The sequence below is a fragment of the Lepus europaeus genome, chromosome 5, assembly GCF_033115175.1.
Source record: "Lepus europaeus isolate LE1 chromosome 5, mLepTim1.pri, whole genome shotgun sequence".
Lineage (NCBI taxonomy): Eukaryota > Metazoa > Chordata > Mammalia > Lagomorpha > Leporidae > Lepus > Lepus europaeus.
The window spans coordinates 94,204,453-94,223,406 of NC_084831.1; the positions used below are offsets into that span (position 1 = coordinate 94,204,453).

The 18,954-nt window shown below is 40.4% G+C and overlaps 1 protein-coding gene across 3 annotated transcripts in view; it reads right to left on the reverse strand.

The window, feature by feature from the left end:
- The window catches only part of SASS6 (SAS-6 centriolar assembly protein), a 48,872-nt gene extending 29,929 nt beyond the window's left edge, over positions 1-18,943 (reverse strand). Inside the window, exons 1-7 of one of the 3 annotated variants that reach the window (XM_062191815.1) lie at positions 18,779-18,942; positions 12,114-12,174; positions 10,513-10,592; positions 9,379-9,483; positions 8,599-8,770; positions 7,336-7,401; positions 6,077-6,196 (exon numbers count right to left, since the gene is read on the reverse strand). In XM_062191815.1, the coding sequence (XP_062047799.1) occupies positions 6,077-6,196; positions 7,336-7,401; positions 8,599-8,770; positions 9,379-9,483; positions 10,513-10,592; positions 12,114-12,174; positions 18,779-18,843 (669 nt within the window). In that variant the 5' untranslated portion in view covers positions 18,844-18,942. Of the gene's footprint in view, positions 1-6,076; positions 6,197-7,335; positions 7,402-8,598; positions 8,771-9,378; positions 9,484-10,512; positions 10,593-12,113; positions 12,175-18,778 lie in introns of all 3 variants that reach the window. The other 2 variants (XM_062191814.1, XM_062191816.1) reach the window with 2 other exon arrangements.
- Between the last annotated feature and the right edge of the window lie 11 nt (positions 18,944-18,954).

The following is an 18,954-nucleotide window of genomic DNA, read 5'->3' on the forward strand; positions in this document are numbered from 1 at the left end:
TGCGGCCAATTGGGGAGTAAACCAACAGATGGAAGACCACTCTCTCTCTCTCTGCCTCTCCTCTATCTGTGTAACTGACTTTCAAATAAATAAATAAAATCTTAAAAAAAAAAAAAAATTCCTGCCTATGTAAGTACTATTGAATGAATGAGAACATGGTTCCAGGGGCCAGCACTGTGGCATAGTGGATTAAGCCTCCACCTGAGGTTCCAGCATTCCATACGTATGCCAGTTCGGGTCCTGACTGCTTCACTTCCAATCCAGCACCCTGTTAATGACCTGGGAAAGAAGTGGAAGATGGCCCAAGTGCTTGGGCCACTGCAGTTGCATGGGAGACCTGGAAGAAGCTCCTGACTTCGGATCAGCCCAGCTCTGGCCGTTTTGGCCATTTGAGGAGTGAACCAGTGGACTGAAGACCTCTCTCTCTGTTTCTCCATCTGTCTGTAACTCTGCCTCTCAAATAAGTAAATCTAAAAAAAAAAAGAAGATGGTTCCACATTTGAAAATCTATTGCTATAATTACATTAGATTAAATGGGAAAATATAATTATTTGTTTAGATCTTCAAAAATTTTCTCATCTGATTTAGTACTCTTTGGATTATAACTCTTAAGAAGTAAGGAACAACAGAAACTTTTTTTCTCAAATACAGTGCCAACACAATACTTATTTTAGTCATGTACCAAAAAAGATTAGAATTAGAATTCATTAAATAGCATCTTTCTGTACAAGAGACAAATTTTAGGAAGAGACAAATTATGATTTTTATGGTTTATGTATATATCTAGAAAACCTAAAAATAAACCCCCAAACTACTAGAATATGTAAATTTAGTATGGTTGTTATACATTATATTAATATATATATATCCAATAAACAATCAGAAAAATCTAACAACAATCGTGGAGGTGGGGGAGTGAATGGCCTGATCTAGAGCCAAAAACATTAACAAAACAGTAAAGGAAAAAAGAGAATGGGAAATAAAAAGTAAACTGCAAGTGTGTTTTAAACAAATAATAGCTAAATAAATCTTTCTACTGCATGGGAAAATGCTAGATATCAGTTCTTAACAACTGTCTAGGGGCCACAGTTGTCGCACAGCCCATTAAGCTGCTGCCCAAGACACTGAAACCCCATATTCCCTATGGGTACAAGTTAGAGTTCCAGCTGCTCCACTTCCAATCCAGCTCTCTGCTAATGTGCCTCGGAAAACAGCAGATGGCCCAAGTACTTGGGCCCCTATCAACCAATGTGGGAGACACAAACGGAGTTCCAGGCTCCAGCATGGCCCAGCCCTGGCTGCTGTAGCCATCTGGGGAGTGAACCAGCAGATAGAAGATCCCTTTCTCTCTCCCTCTCTCTAGAACTCTGCCATATAAATGAATGAATGAGGGGCCTGAGCTGTGGCGCAGTGGGTTAATGCCCTGGCCTGAAGTGCCGGCATCCCATATGGGCGCCTGTTCTAGTCCCGGCAGCTCCTCTTCCGATCTAGCTCTCTGCTATGGCCTGGGACAGCAGTAGAAGTCCTTGGGCCCCTGCACCCACATGGGAGACCTGGAAGAAGCTCCAGGTTCCTGGCTTCGGCTCAGTGCAGCTCTGGCCATTGTGGCCAACTAGGGAATGAACCAGTGGATGGAAGCCCTCTCTCTCTCTCTCTGCCTCTCCTCTCTCTGTGTAACTCTGACTTTCAAATAAATAAATCTTAAAAAAAACGAATGAATGAATGAATAAATAAATAAATGTAAAACAACTGTTCAAAGAGAAGTCCTAGGACACAAAGGAATTTAGTACATGATACAAGTATTATTGAAATCATTGGGGGAATATGGTGTTGGAACAGATAACAGACTATCAAAAAGAATTCATGGATGTGAGGGCGATCTGGCTGTGACATCTGTCACCCCACTGATCGCCAGGGTTGATTCGGCTGATCTGGCTGGCTAGGCGGGTGTCCCCTTCCTCCCTCATGGCTCCATGTGCGTCCCTCCCGAAGCTGCGCGCTCGGTCGAAGAGGACGACTTTCCCCACTAGAGGAGGACCGGTCTTCGGTCAAGGGTATACGAGTAGCTGCGCTCCCCTGCTAGAACCTCCAAACAAGCTCTCAAAAAAATTCATATTGTACTCCACAAAAATATATTCCATAATACATTAGATAGCTATACACAGCAAGAAATTATGAAAGTATTAGAATATTGGAGAGTATTTTTCATTACCTTGGGGTAGCAAGGGCTTTCTAAACATGAAATCTCAAACAATGATGGCAATTGACAGATTTGATGACAAACAAAAAGAATTGTATATGGAAAAGGTACTGGTAAATGACAAATGACAACTAGTATAAAGTATTTATAATATCCATGATTGATAAAGTGTAATATCCTTACTTTATGCCATTAAAAAATGAAAGACCAACCACAGAAATATTTGGAGTAAGCCCCTGGGTTCCACATCTGTGGATTCCAACTTCAGATAGAAAAAAAATCCAGAAATTTCCAAAAAGCAAACAGAGGGGCCGGCACTGTGACACAGTGGGTTAAAGCCCCAACCTGCAAAGCCAGCGCTTGAGACCTGGCTGCTCCACTTCCATTCCAGCTCTCTGCTAATGCACCTGGGAAAGCAGCAGAGGATGGCCCAAGTCCCTGGGCCCTGTACCCATATGGGCGACCTGGAAGAAACTCCTGGCTTCAGATCAGCAGCTCCAGCCATTATGGCCATTTGGAGAGTGAACCAGTAGATGGAAGACCTTTTTCTACCTTTGTAATTCTGTCATTAAAAGAGAGAGAGAGAGAAAACAAAACACAAACAATTTGCCGCACACCGAGTCTCACACTGAATCCACACAAATGAAGCACTGGCATTCCCTGCTGTAGCCTTCAACCATGTCACAGATTCTCTCTCCAATACTCATTGATTGATCAGTATTTATCTGATATCTCTTTACTGTCAGTAATATGTATTAGGCTCACAATGATTGACTTCTTCTGTGATGAAAATGTACAGACCTTTTTTGTCATTATTCCATAAACAATACAAAATAACAACTATTCACATAGCATTTACATTGTAGAAGATATTATAACTAATCTAGAGATGACTGAAGATATATCGGAGTATGTTTGTAAGTTACATGCAAACATCATGCCATTTTATATAAGGGACCTGAGCATCTGTGGATTCTGATATTGGGGTGGGGGCACAGGTAGTACAAGTGTCCTGGAACCAATCACCTATGGATATGAGAGACAAACATATCTGACAAATGACTCACGTTCAGAATATACAAAATATTCCTACAAATCAAAAATACTAATAGGCAAATTTGCTAATGGAATAACCACCTGTGAGAAAATTAAGTGATCAATATGCATATGAAAAAATGTTATTATGACATACTGTTACACACCCACAAGAAGGCAAAGAATATCCACTTCTGAAAACCATTTGGCAATTCCTACCAAAACTAAACATAAGCCTACATTAGAATCCAGCCATTCTAACCCTAGATACAGACCCAAGAAAATTATGCATAAATAACAGAAAGACATATATAAGAAAGTTCACACCAATTTAATAAATGTCAAAAACAACTCAATGTTTGACCAATACAAAATATAAATATTCACATGCAGATACTTTAAAAATTTTCTAGAAAATGGAACTCAAAGATAATGTCCATTTTCCATTAACTCTCTGAAGACGCTATAGTAAGATACCATACAACAATATAAAGAAACAAACAAGAATATAATTGAATCTCAGACATTATGTTGCATGAAGGAAATCATACACAAACACACACTGTATAATTCCATTTATATGAAATTCAAGGACAGGCAAAACAAGTGAATGACAAAAGACAGAAGCTAATGAACTTCTGCAGTAGTATACAGATTGAGAAGGCACATCAGGGAAATTAGAGGTGTGGCACAATTTTCTAAATCTTAAGGTGAAAGCTATTCCTAAAGAAATCATCAAGCTATACCCTAAGAGCAAACATCAAGTAAAATGCATAAAAATAAATTTTAATATTAAAGAAACTATAAAAGATAAATCCATACTACAAACAGCAGAAAAAGGGAGCAAAAGATATTAAAAAATAATCCATGGAAGAAATAAAAATGGTCAAAATTCACATTAAGAGATGCTTATGGGGCAGACATTTGGCCTAGTAGATAAGACTGGGGGGTCAGCACTGTGACATAGCAGATAAAGCTGCCACCTGCAGTGCTGGCATCCCATATGGATGCCGGTTCGAGTCCCGGCTGCTCCACTTGCGATAAAAGCTCTCTGCTGTGGCCTGGGAAAATGGTAGAGGATGGTCCAATCCTTGGGCCCCTGCACCCACGTGGAAGACTGGGAGGAAGCTCCTGGCTCCTGACTCCGGATTGGTGCAGCTCCAGCTGTTGCGGCCATCTGGGTAGTGAACCATCAGCTAGAAGACCTCTCTCTCTTTGCCTATGCCTTTCTTTTTTTTTTTTTTTTTTACTTTTTGACAGGCAGAGTGAACAGTGAGAGAGAGAGAGACAGAGAGAAAGGTCTTCCTTTTGCCGTTGGTTCACCCTCCAATGGCCGCCGCGGCCCGCGCGCTGCGGCCAGCGCACTGCGCTGGTCCGATGGCAGGAGCCAGGTGCTTATCCTGGTCTCCCATGGGGTGCAGGGCCCAAGTACTTGGGCCATCCTCCACTGTACTCCCTGGCCACAGCAGAGAGCTGGCCTATGCCTTTCTGTAACTCTTTCAAATAAATAAATACATCTTAAAAAAAAAAAAAAAAAAAAAGACAGGTTGGGGTGCCGCATCCCACATCAAAGTGCATGGGTTCCATTCCTGGCTCTGGCTCCAGATTCCAGCTTCCTGGTGATGGGGACCCTGAGAGGCAAGAGTGATGGCTAAAGTGGTTGCCACCCACATGGGAGATTTGGATTCAGTTTCCAACTCCCAGCCTCTGACTATTGTGGGCGTTTGTGGAGTGATCCAGCAGATGAGAGCTCTCTGTGTTTGTCTCTCTCCCATATAAATATTTTTTTTTAAGATTTATATATTTGAAAGTCAGAGTTACAGAGAGGCAGAGGCAGAGGCAGAGAGAAAGAGATCTTCCATCCACTGGTTCACTCCTCAAATGGCTGCAATGGCAGGAGCTGGGCCAATCCAAAGCCAGGAGCCAGGAGCTTCTTCTGGGTCGCCCACGTCGGTGCAGGGGCCCAAGCACTGGGCTATCTTCTACTGCCTCCCCAGGCCATAGCAGAGAGCTGGATGGGAAGTGGAGCAGCTGGATCTTGAACCAGTGCCCATACAGGATGCCGGCACTGCAGGCAGTGGCTTTATCCACTATGCCACAACACTGGCCCCAATAAATATTTCTTTAATAAAGATGTTTACCTGCATTAAACATCCAAGAAATACAAAAACCAGTTTTACCTTAACACTTGTCAGGTGTCAAATATTAAGAAGGTTAATAATGATGTCAAGAATATGAAGAAATATCTTTGGGATTGCACTTAGTACCACCTGTTCAGGTGGCAAATTTGTAGTACCCATCAATATTTTATATAGTTATGTTGTAATCTCACTTCTGAAAATAAAGAATGTTACTGCAGTATTGTTTACAATAACCAAAATTTTGAAGCATCTAAATGCCAACGTTAGGCAAGTAAATACTTTTTGCCCTAACAACGAATACTATACAGCCACTTAAAAGGAGCATCTGAACTGATAAGAGAATATCTACTATGTCATATTAAGTGAAGAAACAGTTATAATCAATATACCCAGTAAGACCCTATTAGTATAGAACAAAACTGAAAACACACTACCTGCATACATATATATCTAGAATTACGTTATAAATTTATAAATATTTATAAATTACATATTATTTACATATGCAAAAGTCTAGAAAAACACATCTAAGTATTCATAAATTATCTCTGGATAGCCCAACTTTGAAAGATGAACTTTCAATTTTTATTATCTAAACCTTTATAACATTTGAAAAATTTAAGGCAAGCATATATTATTTTATAATTAATAAAATGGCCAACAATAACAAAATTCTTCCAGCTTCTTTTAATGGCCTTACCTGTAAAGCTTTTTCCTTCTCATTTGTCAGTTCCTGAGAATGCTTATTTGTCAATGCTGCTGTGTGTGATGTCCATTCATTCCGTAGCTTGTCTAATTCTTGAATTTTTTCTGATAATGTCTACGTTAGAGTTCAGTACAAAATATTAACATAGTACCTGAATATGTTCAGATTAGAACATAGTAATATTTACAAGGATATTAAAGAAATTAAGTTTTCTAAGACATACTCAAAGTCCTTTTACACAGACTTTTTGAATGTGATGAAATCAAGATTCTAATAAAAGCAATTCTACAGTTAAAACTGTTTACAGCTCAAGCTTATCTTTAAGGTTTTAATTAAATTCGGCTTTTTGCCATCCAATCCTTTCCTCTGACATCAATATGTAAAGTAACCCAGTGCTGAATAAGTCAGTCCTAAGGAGTGGTTCACTTACACATGAAACCCAGTATACCATCACAAAGAGAGATGTTGTGCAGAGGTATTTTCTGCCTGAATTCATGTAGCATATCAGATACTGTGACTCTCAATTTTAAGGACCCAGAGGTAAAAAATGTAGCTTTGACTAAAATGATGCTAAGGCCATCAGAGGAATTAATGCTAACATTAACAGAAGAAAGGAAGAGTAGGGTTTACAGGATAGGAACTGAAAAGCTACTTCAGGCCAGAGAAATGAGATAAATAAGACAGATAGGAATGGGCATTTGGCCTAGAGGTTAAGATGCCTGTGTTTCATATCCAGTTCAGTACTGATCCTGCCTTCAGCCAGCTACCAACGCAGACCCTAGGAGGCAGTGGTTCCTGCCCCCAACAGGGGAGACCTAGTCTGAGTTCTTGGCTCCCAGATTCGGCCCCAGGTCCAGGACTACTGCAGGCATTTGATAAGTGAACAAGTAAATGGAGCTCTCTGACTTGCTTGCTTTCCTTCTTTCCCTCCTCCTCCTTCCTTCTTTTCTCTCTCCCCATAAGAAATACATACTTTTAAATTAAATAAAAGTGAACTAATATGACAGATAGTATCTATACATGATCCTATTGAGAGAATGTGTCATATATAAGTGATGACAAAAATGTTTGGATAGAATGAAATATCTAAAACAGAAAGCTACAGATAAAGAAAATAAATGTGGCAAATAGGAGAGAGAATTCAAAGGTAACAAGCTTTAAAAGAAAATACACAAAGGCTTGGACTTGATTCAAGAAGAAATTCAGAACCATCGCCTAGATGACTTACAAAGACAAAACAAAATTTGAATTACCTTTTGCGTTAAGTTCAGTTGCCTAGTAACATCCTCTAGTGATTGCGTCAATGATATTTTTTCTTCCTATTTATAAAAATAATGAAGTTATGCAGTTTACAATTTAATTTAGTCACTGGTAACCATGCTACCCAAACTGCATCAACATCATCCTGGGAGCTTCTTAGAAACACAGACTCTTAGGCTCCATTTAGTTCTTCTAAATGAGAATCTACTTTAACAAGTTGCCCAGATGATTTGTGTACCACTAAAGTGTGATGTACTAGTATTAGCATTTAACTAAAAAAGATTTTCTAAAAGCTCTTTAGCAGCATCCCTATGTCATTTCCTAATGTCATATTCTTTTTATAGCACTTGATTTTCAAGAAACTTTTATATACTTTATCTCATTTAAGATGAGCTAGAAAGGGTAGATATTTTCATAAATATCTATCTACCAGCTGATGAAACCATGACACAAGAGTTCAGATGGCCTGTCTTATACGTCACAGGACATTGGTAAAAACCTGGGACCTAAGTTTCTGAATTTCCTGGTCTAGTTCTATACTCATACCTCCACTAAATCATAAACAGCAAAATAAAATTAATTTTATGTTACAAAAAGCTTTATGGGACAGGCTTGGGAACACCCACATCTCACATCAGAGTGCTGGTTCAATTCCCAGCTCTTTCTCTTCTGATCTAGCTTCCTGGTAATGCAGGCTCCTGCCTTCAACCTAGCCCAGCCCTGGTTCTTGCTGACATGTGGGGAGGGAACCAGCAGAAGAAAGATCTCCATCTCTCTCTCTCATTTTGCCTTTCAAGATAAAAATAATTAAGGTGCCAGCACTGTAGCATAGCAGGTTAAGCCACTGCCTGCAACTCCAGCAGCTCCTGCAGGCACCGGATCAAGTACCAATTGCTCCACTTTTGATACAATTCCCTGCTAATGCCTGGGAAAAGCAGCAAAAGATGGCTCAAGTGCTTGGGCCCCTGCACCTGGCATCGGCCTGGCCCAGCTCCAGCCATCGCAGCCATTTGGGGAGTGAACAAGAGGATGGAAGACATCTCTCTCTATCTCTCCCCTTCTCTTTCTGTAATTCTGCCTTTTAAATAAACAAATAAATCTTTTAAAAATAATAAATTCAAAAAAACATTCAGGAGCTCTTAAAACAACTTATAACAATTTTATTCAGGAAAAAATAATGGTACTATAGGTCTTCAGTGATTCATCATAGAACTTTGGTACCTAATTTAAAAGAACAACTTAAATTTAAATCTTACCTTGCTACATTTTAAACAGCTTGCTAAAAATTTCTTTATCTCCACATCATTTCCAGGTAAAAGTTTTAGTGAGAGGTGTGTAAGATGCTTAAAAGGATTTGTCTCTACCACATTTAAAAATGCAGGTGAGTTATCCAGATTAGCTGCTGGAGAAACTAACTGTAGCAAAAACCTTTAAAAAGAAAATGTCACAGTTTAACTCATGAGTAGTGAAACTCTCCCACTGAATCATAAGCTCCTCCACATAGAAACAGCAGGAATGAGAGTATACTGAAATCAGAGGCCAATATGATAGGGCTTTCAAACATATAAGAAAAATTGGGCAAAAAAAACCAGATGGATCAAATGCAGTATATATTAAGGTTCGTGAGTTCATGAGAGGCAGTTCAAAGAGAAAATAAAAACAAAAACTGAGGGTTATTGGGCACAGGAGGTTGAGTCACCGCTTCAGATTCCCACATCCTTATCAGAGAGCCTGGTCTGTGTCCTGGCTACACCACTTCCAGTACAGCTTCCTGCTGGTGCACAGCCTATGAGGCAGTGGATGATGGCTACAGTGCTTGGGTCCCTGCAACCCACACAGGAAACCCACATAGAGCTGCAGGTTCCTGACTTCGATTTTGGCCCAGCCCTGGCCTTTCTGGCCGTTTCGGAGTGAACCAGCAATGGAAGATCGCATTCTCTACCTCTTTCTCTCTCTCTGTAATTCAACCTTTCAAATACAGTAAGAAAATCTTTAAAAGAAAGATTTTGTAAATGTAGTGCTCTGATGGGACTTACCTTGGAATTTCTTTGGCATGTTCTTGAGTACACTGCTGAAGGAGATCTATAAATTTTTGTGGGAAAGCTAGGAAGTCCACCAGAAGCCCTTGCTGGAATTTTAAACTACACAAAAGACAGGAAAAGAAAATATTTAATTATAATTAGCATTCTGAAAGATCCTTTTATTTACTAAACACTCATTGTAGTCAAGAACAAAGAGGACTTTTTTAAAAATAAATTCAATCATATACTTTAAAATTATTTATTTATTTTCATTTTATTGAAAAGACAGAATCAAACAGATCTTCTACCCACTGGTTACCTTCCCAAATAGGACAGACAGGGGTGAGCCAGAATGAAGAGGCTAGAACTCAATCCAGGTCTCCCACATGTGTGGCAGAGACCCAAGCACTTCTGCCATCATCTGCTGCCTCCCAGGCTTCACATTAGCAGGAAACTGGATCAGAAGTAAAGCAGCCAGGACTCAAACCAGGCACTCTCTTCTGTAATGTGGGCTTCCCAAGCAGTGACTTAACTGCTTATGCAAAATGCTTGCCCCAATGTTTGTTTTTACTTATCTATTTAAAAAGTGGACAGAAAGAGGAGAGAGACAAATACAGGGGTCTCATCGCTGCTTCACTACCCAGTGTTTTCATTGGGCCAAAGCCAGGAGCCTGGAACTCAATCCACGTCTCCCTACATGGATGGCAGGAACCCAATTACTTCTATCACCACCGCCTCCCAGGTTTACATAACCGGGAAGCTGGATCAGGAGTCAGAGTGAGAACTCAAACCCACCTGCCACAATCTGGGACATAGGCATCCTAATGGGCATCTTATCAGCTGGTCCAAACGCCTACCCGGGGAACCCTAATTTTGATAGAATTTATTCAATGGGAGAAAAAAGGTCAATAAATTCAGCTAAAGCTGCAAATTTCTGGGCTGTTTTGAAAACTCTGATAAAACATACTCCATTTATTTTCAGACACATCCTAAATAATTACAGTACAAATAGTCTAGTATTCCCAAAATAACTAAATGAACCTAGTAGGAACCTAATAGGTACGGTTTTCAAAGAGTGCAATATCATCATTTAAAATCTTAGGAATTTATTCTTAAATTAAATATGGGAATGGAAAAAATTTTAGTTACCTTTGAAAATCTTCCTCGGATATAATAAGATTATACAGAAAAAATGGATCCGTGTCATCAGTCAGACGGATAACTAAATCCTAAAAAAAAAAGATTGTTGTTTCTTAATGTTTGCAATAAATTTGGCTCTTGATTTATTCCTTCTTGGAAGTAAGAATCCCATATCATCAATGTAGCACAATTATACTTCTGATAGCTTTGTTTTCTGTTGCTGCGGTTTTTTTACTAGTCTTTAGAGAGTTAGACCCTTTAATAGGGTAGATATTCTGCTCCCTGAGAGCCACTGGGTGCTGAGGGTATTCTGCAAAAGTTAACTAAATGTTAAGAGTTAAAAGTGTAGGATTATCATCCTATCAGTTAACTGTAAGGAAATTTACACCCAGTCCTTGCTGCCCTATGATACCATGACCAAGATGATCTTTAGAACTGAACATGCTACATACAATTATATTTTCAATCTCTCTCAAAATAACTGGCTATGCACTTGAAGACTGCTAAATGTTATCAGTAGAAATGACAATCATCTATCCTAGAAAAAGCAAGAGCTTTTGTCTCTCAGGCAGAGGATAAGGGTATCAGATGACTGGTTGCCAGGGTTCCTTCCTGAAGATCTATTTTCTCCTACTCCAGGTGGCTGCTGACGTGGAACTCCATCTGTTTCCAATTTCTAATGAAGGGGGTTCCTTTCATAAAGACCACTTTCCAAGCTGTTAAATTTATAGTGTGGCAGATTGCTACAGCAGCTAAAGTTGGCAGAAAAGTATACCAAAATTATGTACTTTAGAGAACATCGGTGCAAGGAAAACAGGGCAGTGCTATGACATGATGGCGAGTTAATAAAGAACTAAGCACTCAGGTTAAGAGTAGTTTGAAACAAAATCTATTCCATAGCTACCGGAGATCTGCTAGAGTCCAAGAAAAACCAAAACCACTCAACCAGCACGTCAGAAGTATACTACATAATCTCTACCTTTGAAAAGTATCAACTGCCTCAGGATGCCCTGTTTTTTAAGCACCTCTGTTTTAACACGTCTCAGGATTCACCCTAACAGGTCACATAAAAAAAAAAAAAAAAAAAAAAAAACAAAAACAAACCCTGAAGCTACTAACACAGTGAGGTCACTGAATGTGCTCAGGGCAAGCCATTACACAGATAAAACAGATGCTATATTTCTCAGCCCTCTAGTCTATGTCCACAGTTCTGTTAATGACTCACATTTCTGAGATATGGGATTTATGCTGTAAATGCCTCTTCAAACTAAAAAACACATATCCTCCCTGCAGTACATTATTCTGTTCTCACATTTACTCCATGAAATGCCATTTCTTTAGAGCAGCAATATATATTCTACAACTTTGTAAGTCTTCTGGGCAAATCTAAGGAGACTGTCACTCCAACTGCCAATGCGTTTAGTATGTTTTAGAAATACGCAGCATAATTATCTTCAGTTGTTAGCTACCTCACTGTACCACCCTACCTTTGTAGGGTGGCCCAAACTGACCCAAAATTAACAGGCAAGAAAGGTTTAACAAAGGTCTCACATTCTAAAATTAAAATTGTCTATAGTGCACAAAATTTCAGAAAAGAAATAAATACCAACCTTTCTGTGAACTGGATTAGAAACTGATTGTAGTTCAATGCTGACTCTAACACTTACTCTCCTGTGTGAAAAAGACACGCCCAACCATCAGAAACATTCACATGAAAAGAGTTACCACCACCGCTTTCATTAACTGCAGTTTTAGTCTGTTTTTGTTTTTTTTTTTTTTAAAGATTTATTTCATTTATTTGAAAGACAGAGTTACAAAAAGAGGTACAGGCAGAGAGAGAGGTCTTCCATCCACTGGTTCACTCCCCAGATAGCCACAATGGCCAGAGCTGCGCCAATCCGAAGCCAGGAACCAGGACATTCTTCTGGGTCTCCCATGTGGGTGCAGGGGCCCAAAAGACTTGGGCCATCTTCCACTGCTTTCCCAGGCCACAGCAGAGAGCTGGATCAGAAGAGAAGCAGCTGGGACTAGAACCGGCGCCCATATGGGATGCTGGCACAGCAGAAGGAGGATTAACCTACTGCACCACAGCGCCAGCCCCAAGTTTTAGTCTTAAACCACAAGATTTTCCAGAGATGTTTTCTAACTAATGAACATATTTTTGGGAAGCACACTGTATTTGAAATTTAAATTCTTGTCTACTTTTTTTTTTTTTTTTTTTTTGACAGGCAGAGTGGACAGTGAGAGACAGAAAGGTCTTCCTTTGCCGTTGGTTCACACTCCAATGGCCGCCGTGGCTGGCACGCTGCGGCCAGCGCACCGCGCTGATCCAATGGCAGGAGCCAGGTGCTTATCCTGGTCTCCCATGGGGTGCAGGGCCCAAGCACTTGGGCCATCCTCCACTGCACTCCCAGGCCATACAGAGAGCTGGTCTGGAAGAGGGGCAACCAGGACAGACTCCCGTGCCCCGACCGGGACTAGAACCCGGTGTGCTGGCGCCACAAGGCGGAGGATTAGCCTGTTGAGCCACTGCGCTGGCCAGTTTCAAGTCTAATGCTGAATATTTCTCACCTATAACATGAGGATCCTGTGAGGATTAAATAAGAAAATGAGGAGTGCCTCATACTAGGCTGGTATATAAGTATAACCTCACTGCCCTGACTCTAAAACAGCATCTATTATTAAAAAACAAGCCACTGATTTAGTAACAACTTTTCACATTTAAAAAAATGATCATTTCAAATGATCAAATTCGTTTATGAGATTCCATTTTAAAAACTTAAATGAATTAGAATGTTTAGGATTAAGGACATTAAAAAGCACATCCCTACCTTTATACACATAGATATTAGTTTTTCCGATCCACAAACCAAATCTGCTCAGTATCTTTTTATTTTTAAAGATTTATTTTACTTGAAAGTCAGAGTTACACAGAGAGAGAGGAGAGGCAGAAAGAGAGGTTTTCCATCTGCTGGTTCACTCCCCAATTGGCTGCAACGGCCACAGCTGCACCGATCCGAAGCCAGGAGCTTCTTACGGGTCTCCCACGTGGGTGCAGGGGCCCAAGGGCTTGGGCCATCTTCTACTGCTTTCCCAGGCCATACCAGAGAGCTGGACAGGAAGTGGAGCAGCCGGGACTCGAACTGGCACCCACATGGGAAGCCAGCACTGCAAGCGGTGGCTTTACTCACTATGCCACAGCACTGGCCCCTCAATATCATCTTTATGCAATTTATCTACGAAGGTATTATCAACAAATTTATTATCATGTATCTTATCATTAAGTAATTCTAAGTCTCAAGAGAGAAAGACTATAGCATTCCACAGTGTACACTTCATTTTAAAGAATCCAGTACTGGGGTAGGCATTTGGCGTAACAATTAAGATGCTGCAGTGGTTAAGATGATGCTTGGGGTGCTCACATCCCAAATAGGACTTAGGTTAAGTCCCAGCTCCACTTGTGATTCCAGCTTCCTGATAAAGCACAACCTAGGAGGGAGTAGGTGATGGCTCAAGTTCTTGGGTCTTTGCCACCCACACAAAAGCCTCTTAGCTTCTGCTTGGCCCAGCCCTGGCTTCTGAGGAAGGCATCTGGGGAGTGAATCAGCAGATGGAAGATTTCTCTTCTCTTTCTCAAATAAAAAATTTAAATTAGTAAAAAATTTAAAAAGTATCCAGTATAGTGATATAAACATTACAGAAAATACAATAAAAATTATGCAAGAGTAGTTCTCAAACTGTTCTTCTAAAATCAAATAGCAACGGTCTTTCCATGATGTGCAGAGAAAAAAGTAAATTAACCAACAGAATCTGTTCAATTTTAAATTACTTTTCTCAAGACTTGCTTTAAACCTTTTCCACAATCTACTTCCACAGTCTTACTTCTTAGATAAAAAGTACAGACACAGCAATAGACTGTTGATGGAAAAACCTGGAAATAGTTGAACAAGACTAGATTCAACCACCTGGATTTTTTTAATGCTTGTAATTTTATATTGGCTTAAAATATCATGTCAGGTAAGTCTCTTACTGAATATATAACCGGAAACTAAATCTTAGTTCATCTAACCAGCTTAAATATTAAATAACATGCATTTTTTAATCTGAAAATGAACAAGCATCACTGGTCTACAGCCAAAGACATGAAGAATTTTTTTAAATTATTTATTTGAAAGGCAGAGGGACAAACAGAAAGAGGGAAAGAGATACAGAAGGAAAGACACAGAGAGCTCTCCCATCTATTGGTTTACTCTTCAAATGCCTCCCACATCCAGGACTGGGCCAGGTCAAAGCCAGGAGGATAGAACTCAATCCAAGTCTCCCATGGATGTGGTAGTGATCCCCAAGTACCTGAGCCATTATCTGTTGCCAACCACAGTGCTTATTAGTAGGAAGCTGGAACTGGATGCAGAGCCGGGACTTGAACCCAGGTGTCCCAAGCAGCAGCTTAACCATTGTACCAAATGCCTGCCTCCCCTTATTTACTTCCAAAACGGCCCTAGAAATATCATGTAGAAAAATCTTAAATTTCAGGAGATACACTATCTGACATTATAAATTGTTTTCTTCATTGTAATGGTTGATGTCACAGGAGCAATAGAAAATAAAAATGCTGTTTCTAGTATCAAAAAATGTCATACTGCAAACAATGCATAAGTCTACATAATATCCTCCCTGTCAGTTAGATTTGACTAAGCATCCAAACATCAAGCATTAGAAAAACTGGATTCTAGCCTACTGCTGCTATCTAGTAGCTGTGACCTTAAACTCTCAAAGAAATAAAAGCTACCCTAAGTCAGGTACTATGTCGGGTAATAGGGATAGAAATAAACACAACTCAGGCCCTCAAATTGAGATCAGATGAAACGATTCTTTCCCCATCCCCACTAAGAGTTGCTTTTGATCCTATTTAAGGGTTTCAAGACGGGGGAGCAAACAACACTTTGAGTTACCTACACTACTATGTACCTGCCTGGCACTTAATACACTCATCTATCATCTTACTTAAGGATAGTCTTGTTAAGTAGATATTATCGGCCGGCGCCGCGGCTCACTAGGCTACTCCTCCACCTGCGGCTCCAGTACACCGTGTTTTAGTCCTGGTTGGGGCGCCGGATTTTGTCCCGGCTGCTCCTCTTCCAGTCTAGCTCTCTGCTGTGGCCTGGGAGTGCAGTAGAGGATAGCCCGGGTCTTTGGGCCCTGCACCCACATAGGAGACCAGGAGGAAGCACCTGGCTCCTGGCTTCGGATCGGTGCAACGTGCCAGCTGTAGTGGCCACTTGGGAGGTGAACCAATGGAAAAAGGAAGACCTTTCTCTGTCTATCTCTCTCTCTCACTAACTCTGCCTGTCAAAAAAAAAAAAAAAAAAAAAAAGCAGATACCATCTCTTTTACAGAGGTTTGAAGAACCTAAGTCTCACAGAGTTACATACTTGTTTAAGGTCATGATTCAGAGCCTAAATTAGAACTTAGATCTCTTATACTACACCATCCAATAATTTTCAATGTAGGCACTTGAAGCCCTTATATGAAGGGATTTAAGACATATATTCAAGATTATGGAAAAAAAAAGCAGTTGAGGCAGAGGGAACAGCAGGAGTAAAAGTAGGAATCAGAAAAGTATCAGGTGCATTCACAGTCTAAGAATTTTTATGTGACTAAAATACTGGAGAGTAGTTCAGGAAAAAAAAAAAACTGAGAAAGCAGGTTATTACTAATTATGGCTTCAAAACCTTGCATCACTTTCCTCAAGATAGAGTTCCTTAACCATTAACACAGTCCTCAACTGAATTTCCTGCTTGTCAGATTTTAGTTCTTACATTACATTATATCATGCATTCATCATACCTTATTAGTAGCTAAAGTTCAGCAAATGCTTATTATGCTCTAATCATTGTTCTAAGGACTTTACATGTATTAAGTAATTTCATCCTCATAAGCCCATGAGGTAGGTACTGTTATTATCATCAACTTAGAGATGAGACACAGAGAAGTTAATTACTCAAGATCAAGAAGTGCTAAAACTTGGATTTAAACCCAGGCAATCTATCTAGCCCAGAGCCTTAATTCTTAACCTGTGCTATGATACCCTTCAAGGAAAATCGTTTAACTTCCCCTATTAAAGTCTGAGTTCCTTGAAGGCCAAATAATAACGTGTTGTTATTGTTACTGTTAGGGGGAGAGAAGGGCCAAGTTTTATATCCTCAGCACATGGAATAGTTCCTGGTTCCCGGTACATTTAGGCACCTGTGAACATTTGTTTGCTGAATTGTCCTTGAATAACTGAGTCTCAGTTGTTCTTCCCACAGGTCAGAGGTGAGCAAATTATTCTGTAAAGGGCCAGACAATAACTACTTCAGATTTTGCAGGCCATGAGGTGTCTGTCACTGACGATTATTCATCTCTGCTCTTATTGAGCAGAAGCAACCACAGACAATTCATAAATAAGCTTGGCTCTGTTCCAGTGAGACTTTATTTACAAAGGAAAAACAGCAGGCTATTTGACCCACAGGTTCCAGTTTGGTGACCCCTGCCACAGCTGAAAGGAATACAAGGATACTACAAAAACTTTGTGGAAAACTGAAATTTAAAGGTAAGTTTACTTTTTGATGCAAAGATATCTTGACATCCATGCATATAAGGGATGCTCAAAAAGTTCACAGAAATGTATATGATGAAAAAACTATGCATCACAACACAATTTTTGTATATCTTTTAATTCCATTTTGCCATGAACTTTTTAAAGTACTATTGTACAAAAAAGGTTCCTAAACAGGCAGACCAAAAGGGTTGTGCTTTAAGATTAACTGTCATCACACAGTAACGGAGCAGCACTAAGAGATTCAATACTGGAGTCAGAAGTAATGTCCCCCTTCCTTTTATTTGTATAATCATTCTAGAACAGTGTTGCCCAATAGAGACACAACGCAGAATACAAATGTGAGCCATGTGTATGGTTTTAAATTATCTAAAAGTCATATTAAAAAAGTTTAAAGCAAGTGAAAATTAATTTTAATACTATTTAATTAAACTCCAAAAGAGTGCCATTTTAACACATTAACAATATAAAATTTTTATATTCTTTTATAGCAAGTCTTCAAAATCTATGGTGCATTTTACACTTCCAGCACATCCATCTGGATCAGGTTCGTTGCAAAATGTCCCATAACCAACCACATGCGCTTAATAGCTACCACACTGGACTGCACAAAACAATATACGACTAAAATAACCTACAGATTTCCACATGCAGCAGCTGATCTTGGTATCATCTCTGACCTGGCTTGCCCAGTGGTTTTGGATCTAATTCTAAGCTATAAACTAATTTCACATTACTGGCAACTTAATATATATCAATGCCATCTCTTTTTTTATGTCGCATTTCCACACCATTTAGTTTTTACTTACATTTTCACACTCGAACTTCATTACAACCATGTGGATAGGCGTATTGCTATATCAGTTTCATAAATGAAGAGATTTAACACTCTGAGAAGCTGAGAGTACTAGTGACTGAACATCCTGGGAGGAGGGGCAACTAAGCCTCCCACTCTCAAGTCAAATCTCTTTTTTGAAGCCCAAACAGCATCACCGCCTTACTCCAAGTGGCAATTCTGCATTTATGGTGACACAGGCCTTTTTTTTCCTCCATGAGGCTGCAAAACTCACGAAGAAAAGGTCTTTTTCCTGGCCATCCGCAGTGCCCAGTAAGGTTTCAGTATTTTCTTAATGGAATAATTAATGAAGTTTCTAATTTTCTCACTGTTGTCGGCTGAACGTTATTTTTGTTTTTTAAGTAACATATGAACAGCTCAAAGTGCACCAACAAAACTACATTTTTTTAGATGAATCTTAAAAATTTGCTCCCAACATAACTCGAAGGAAAATGCGGGAAAGGCTGGGAGGCAGGCCTCGGTTCCGCTGCTGGCCCTGCCATGAACTCCCTCGGGCCTACTGAATTTCTCTGGGCCGGAGCGCTTATTTGTCAACAGGGAGCAGGCATATCATCTCCACGATTCCCAGCAGAGCTAGGATTTTTGATATTAACTTGGTGTGAGACGGCTTCCCACATCCCCGCTCCGTTGGCGTCCCCCCTGCAACGGCCAACTCGGTGCGAGAGGCAACCCCTGGGCCCCAGCTGGGTTCCCTCTGAGCGCCCCGGGGGGCCGGCGAGACACCCAGCCTCAGGCCGCTGCCCACCGGCCAGGGCCGCCATCTTTCCCCACTGGCCCGACCACAACCGCCACCCGCGGGCGCTGGCTGGCGCCGAACTCACCTCTCCTCGCAGTCTTTGCATTTCACCAGCAACGGGACCAGCTGCTGGAAGAGAACTTGGCTCATATTGGACCGCAGCCCCGGCCGGTGCGCGGAAAAGTCCAAGAGGCCCTGCCCGCGGTATAGCCCGAAAGGCGTCCGGGTTCTGATTAGAGTTTGAGTTTGGCGCTCCGAAGC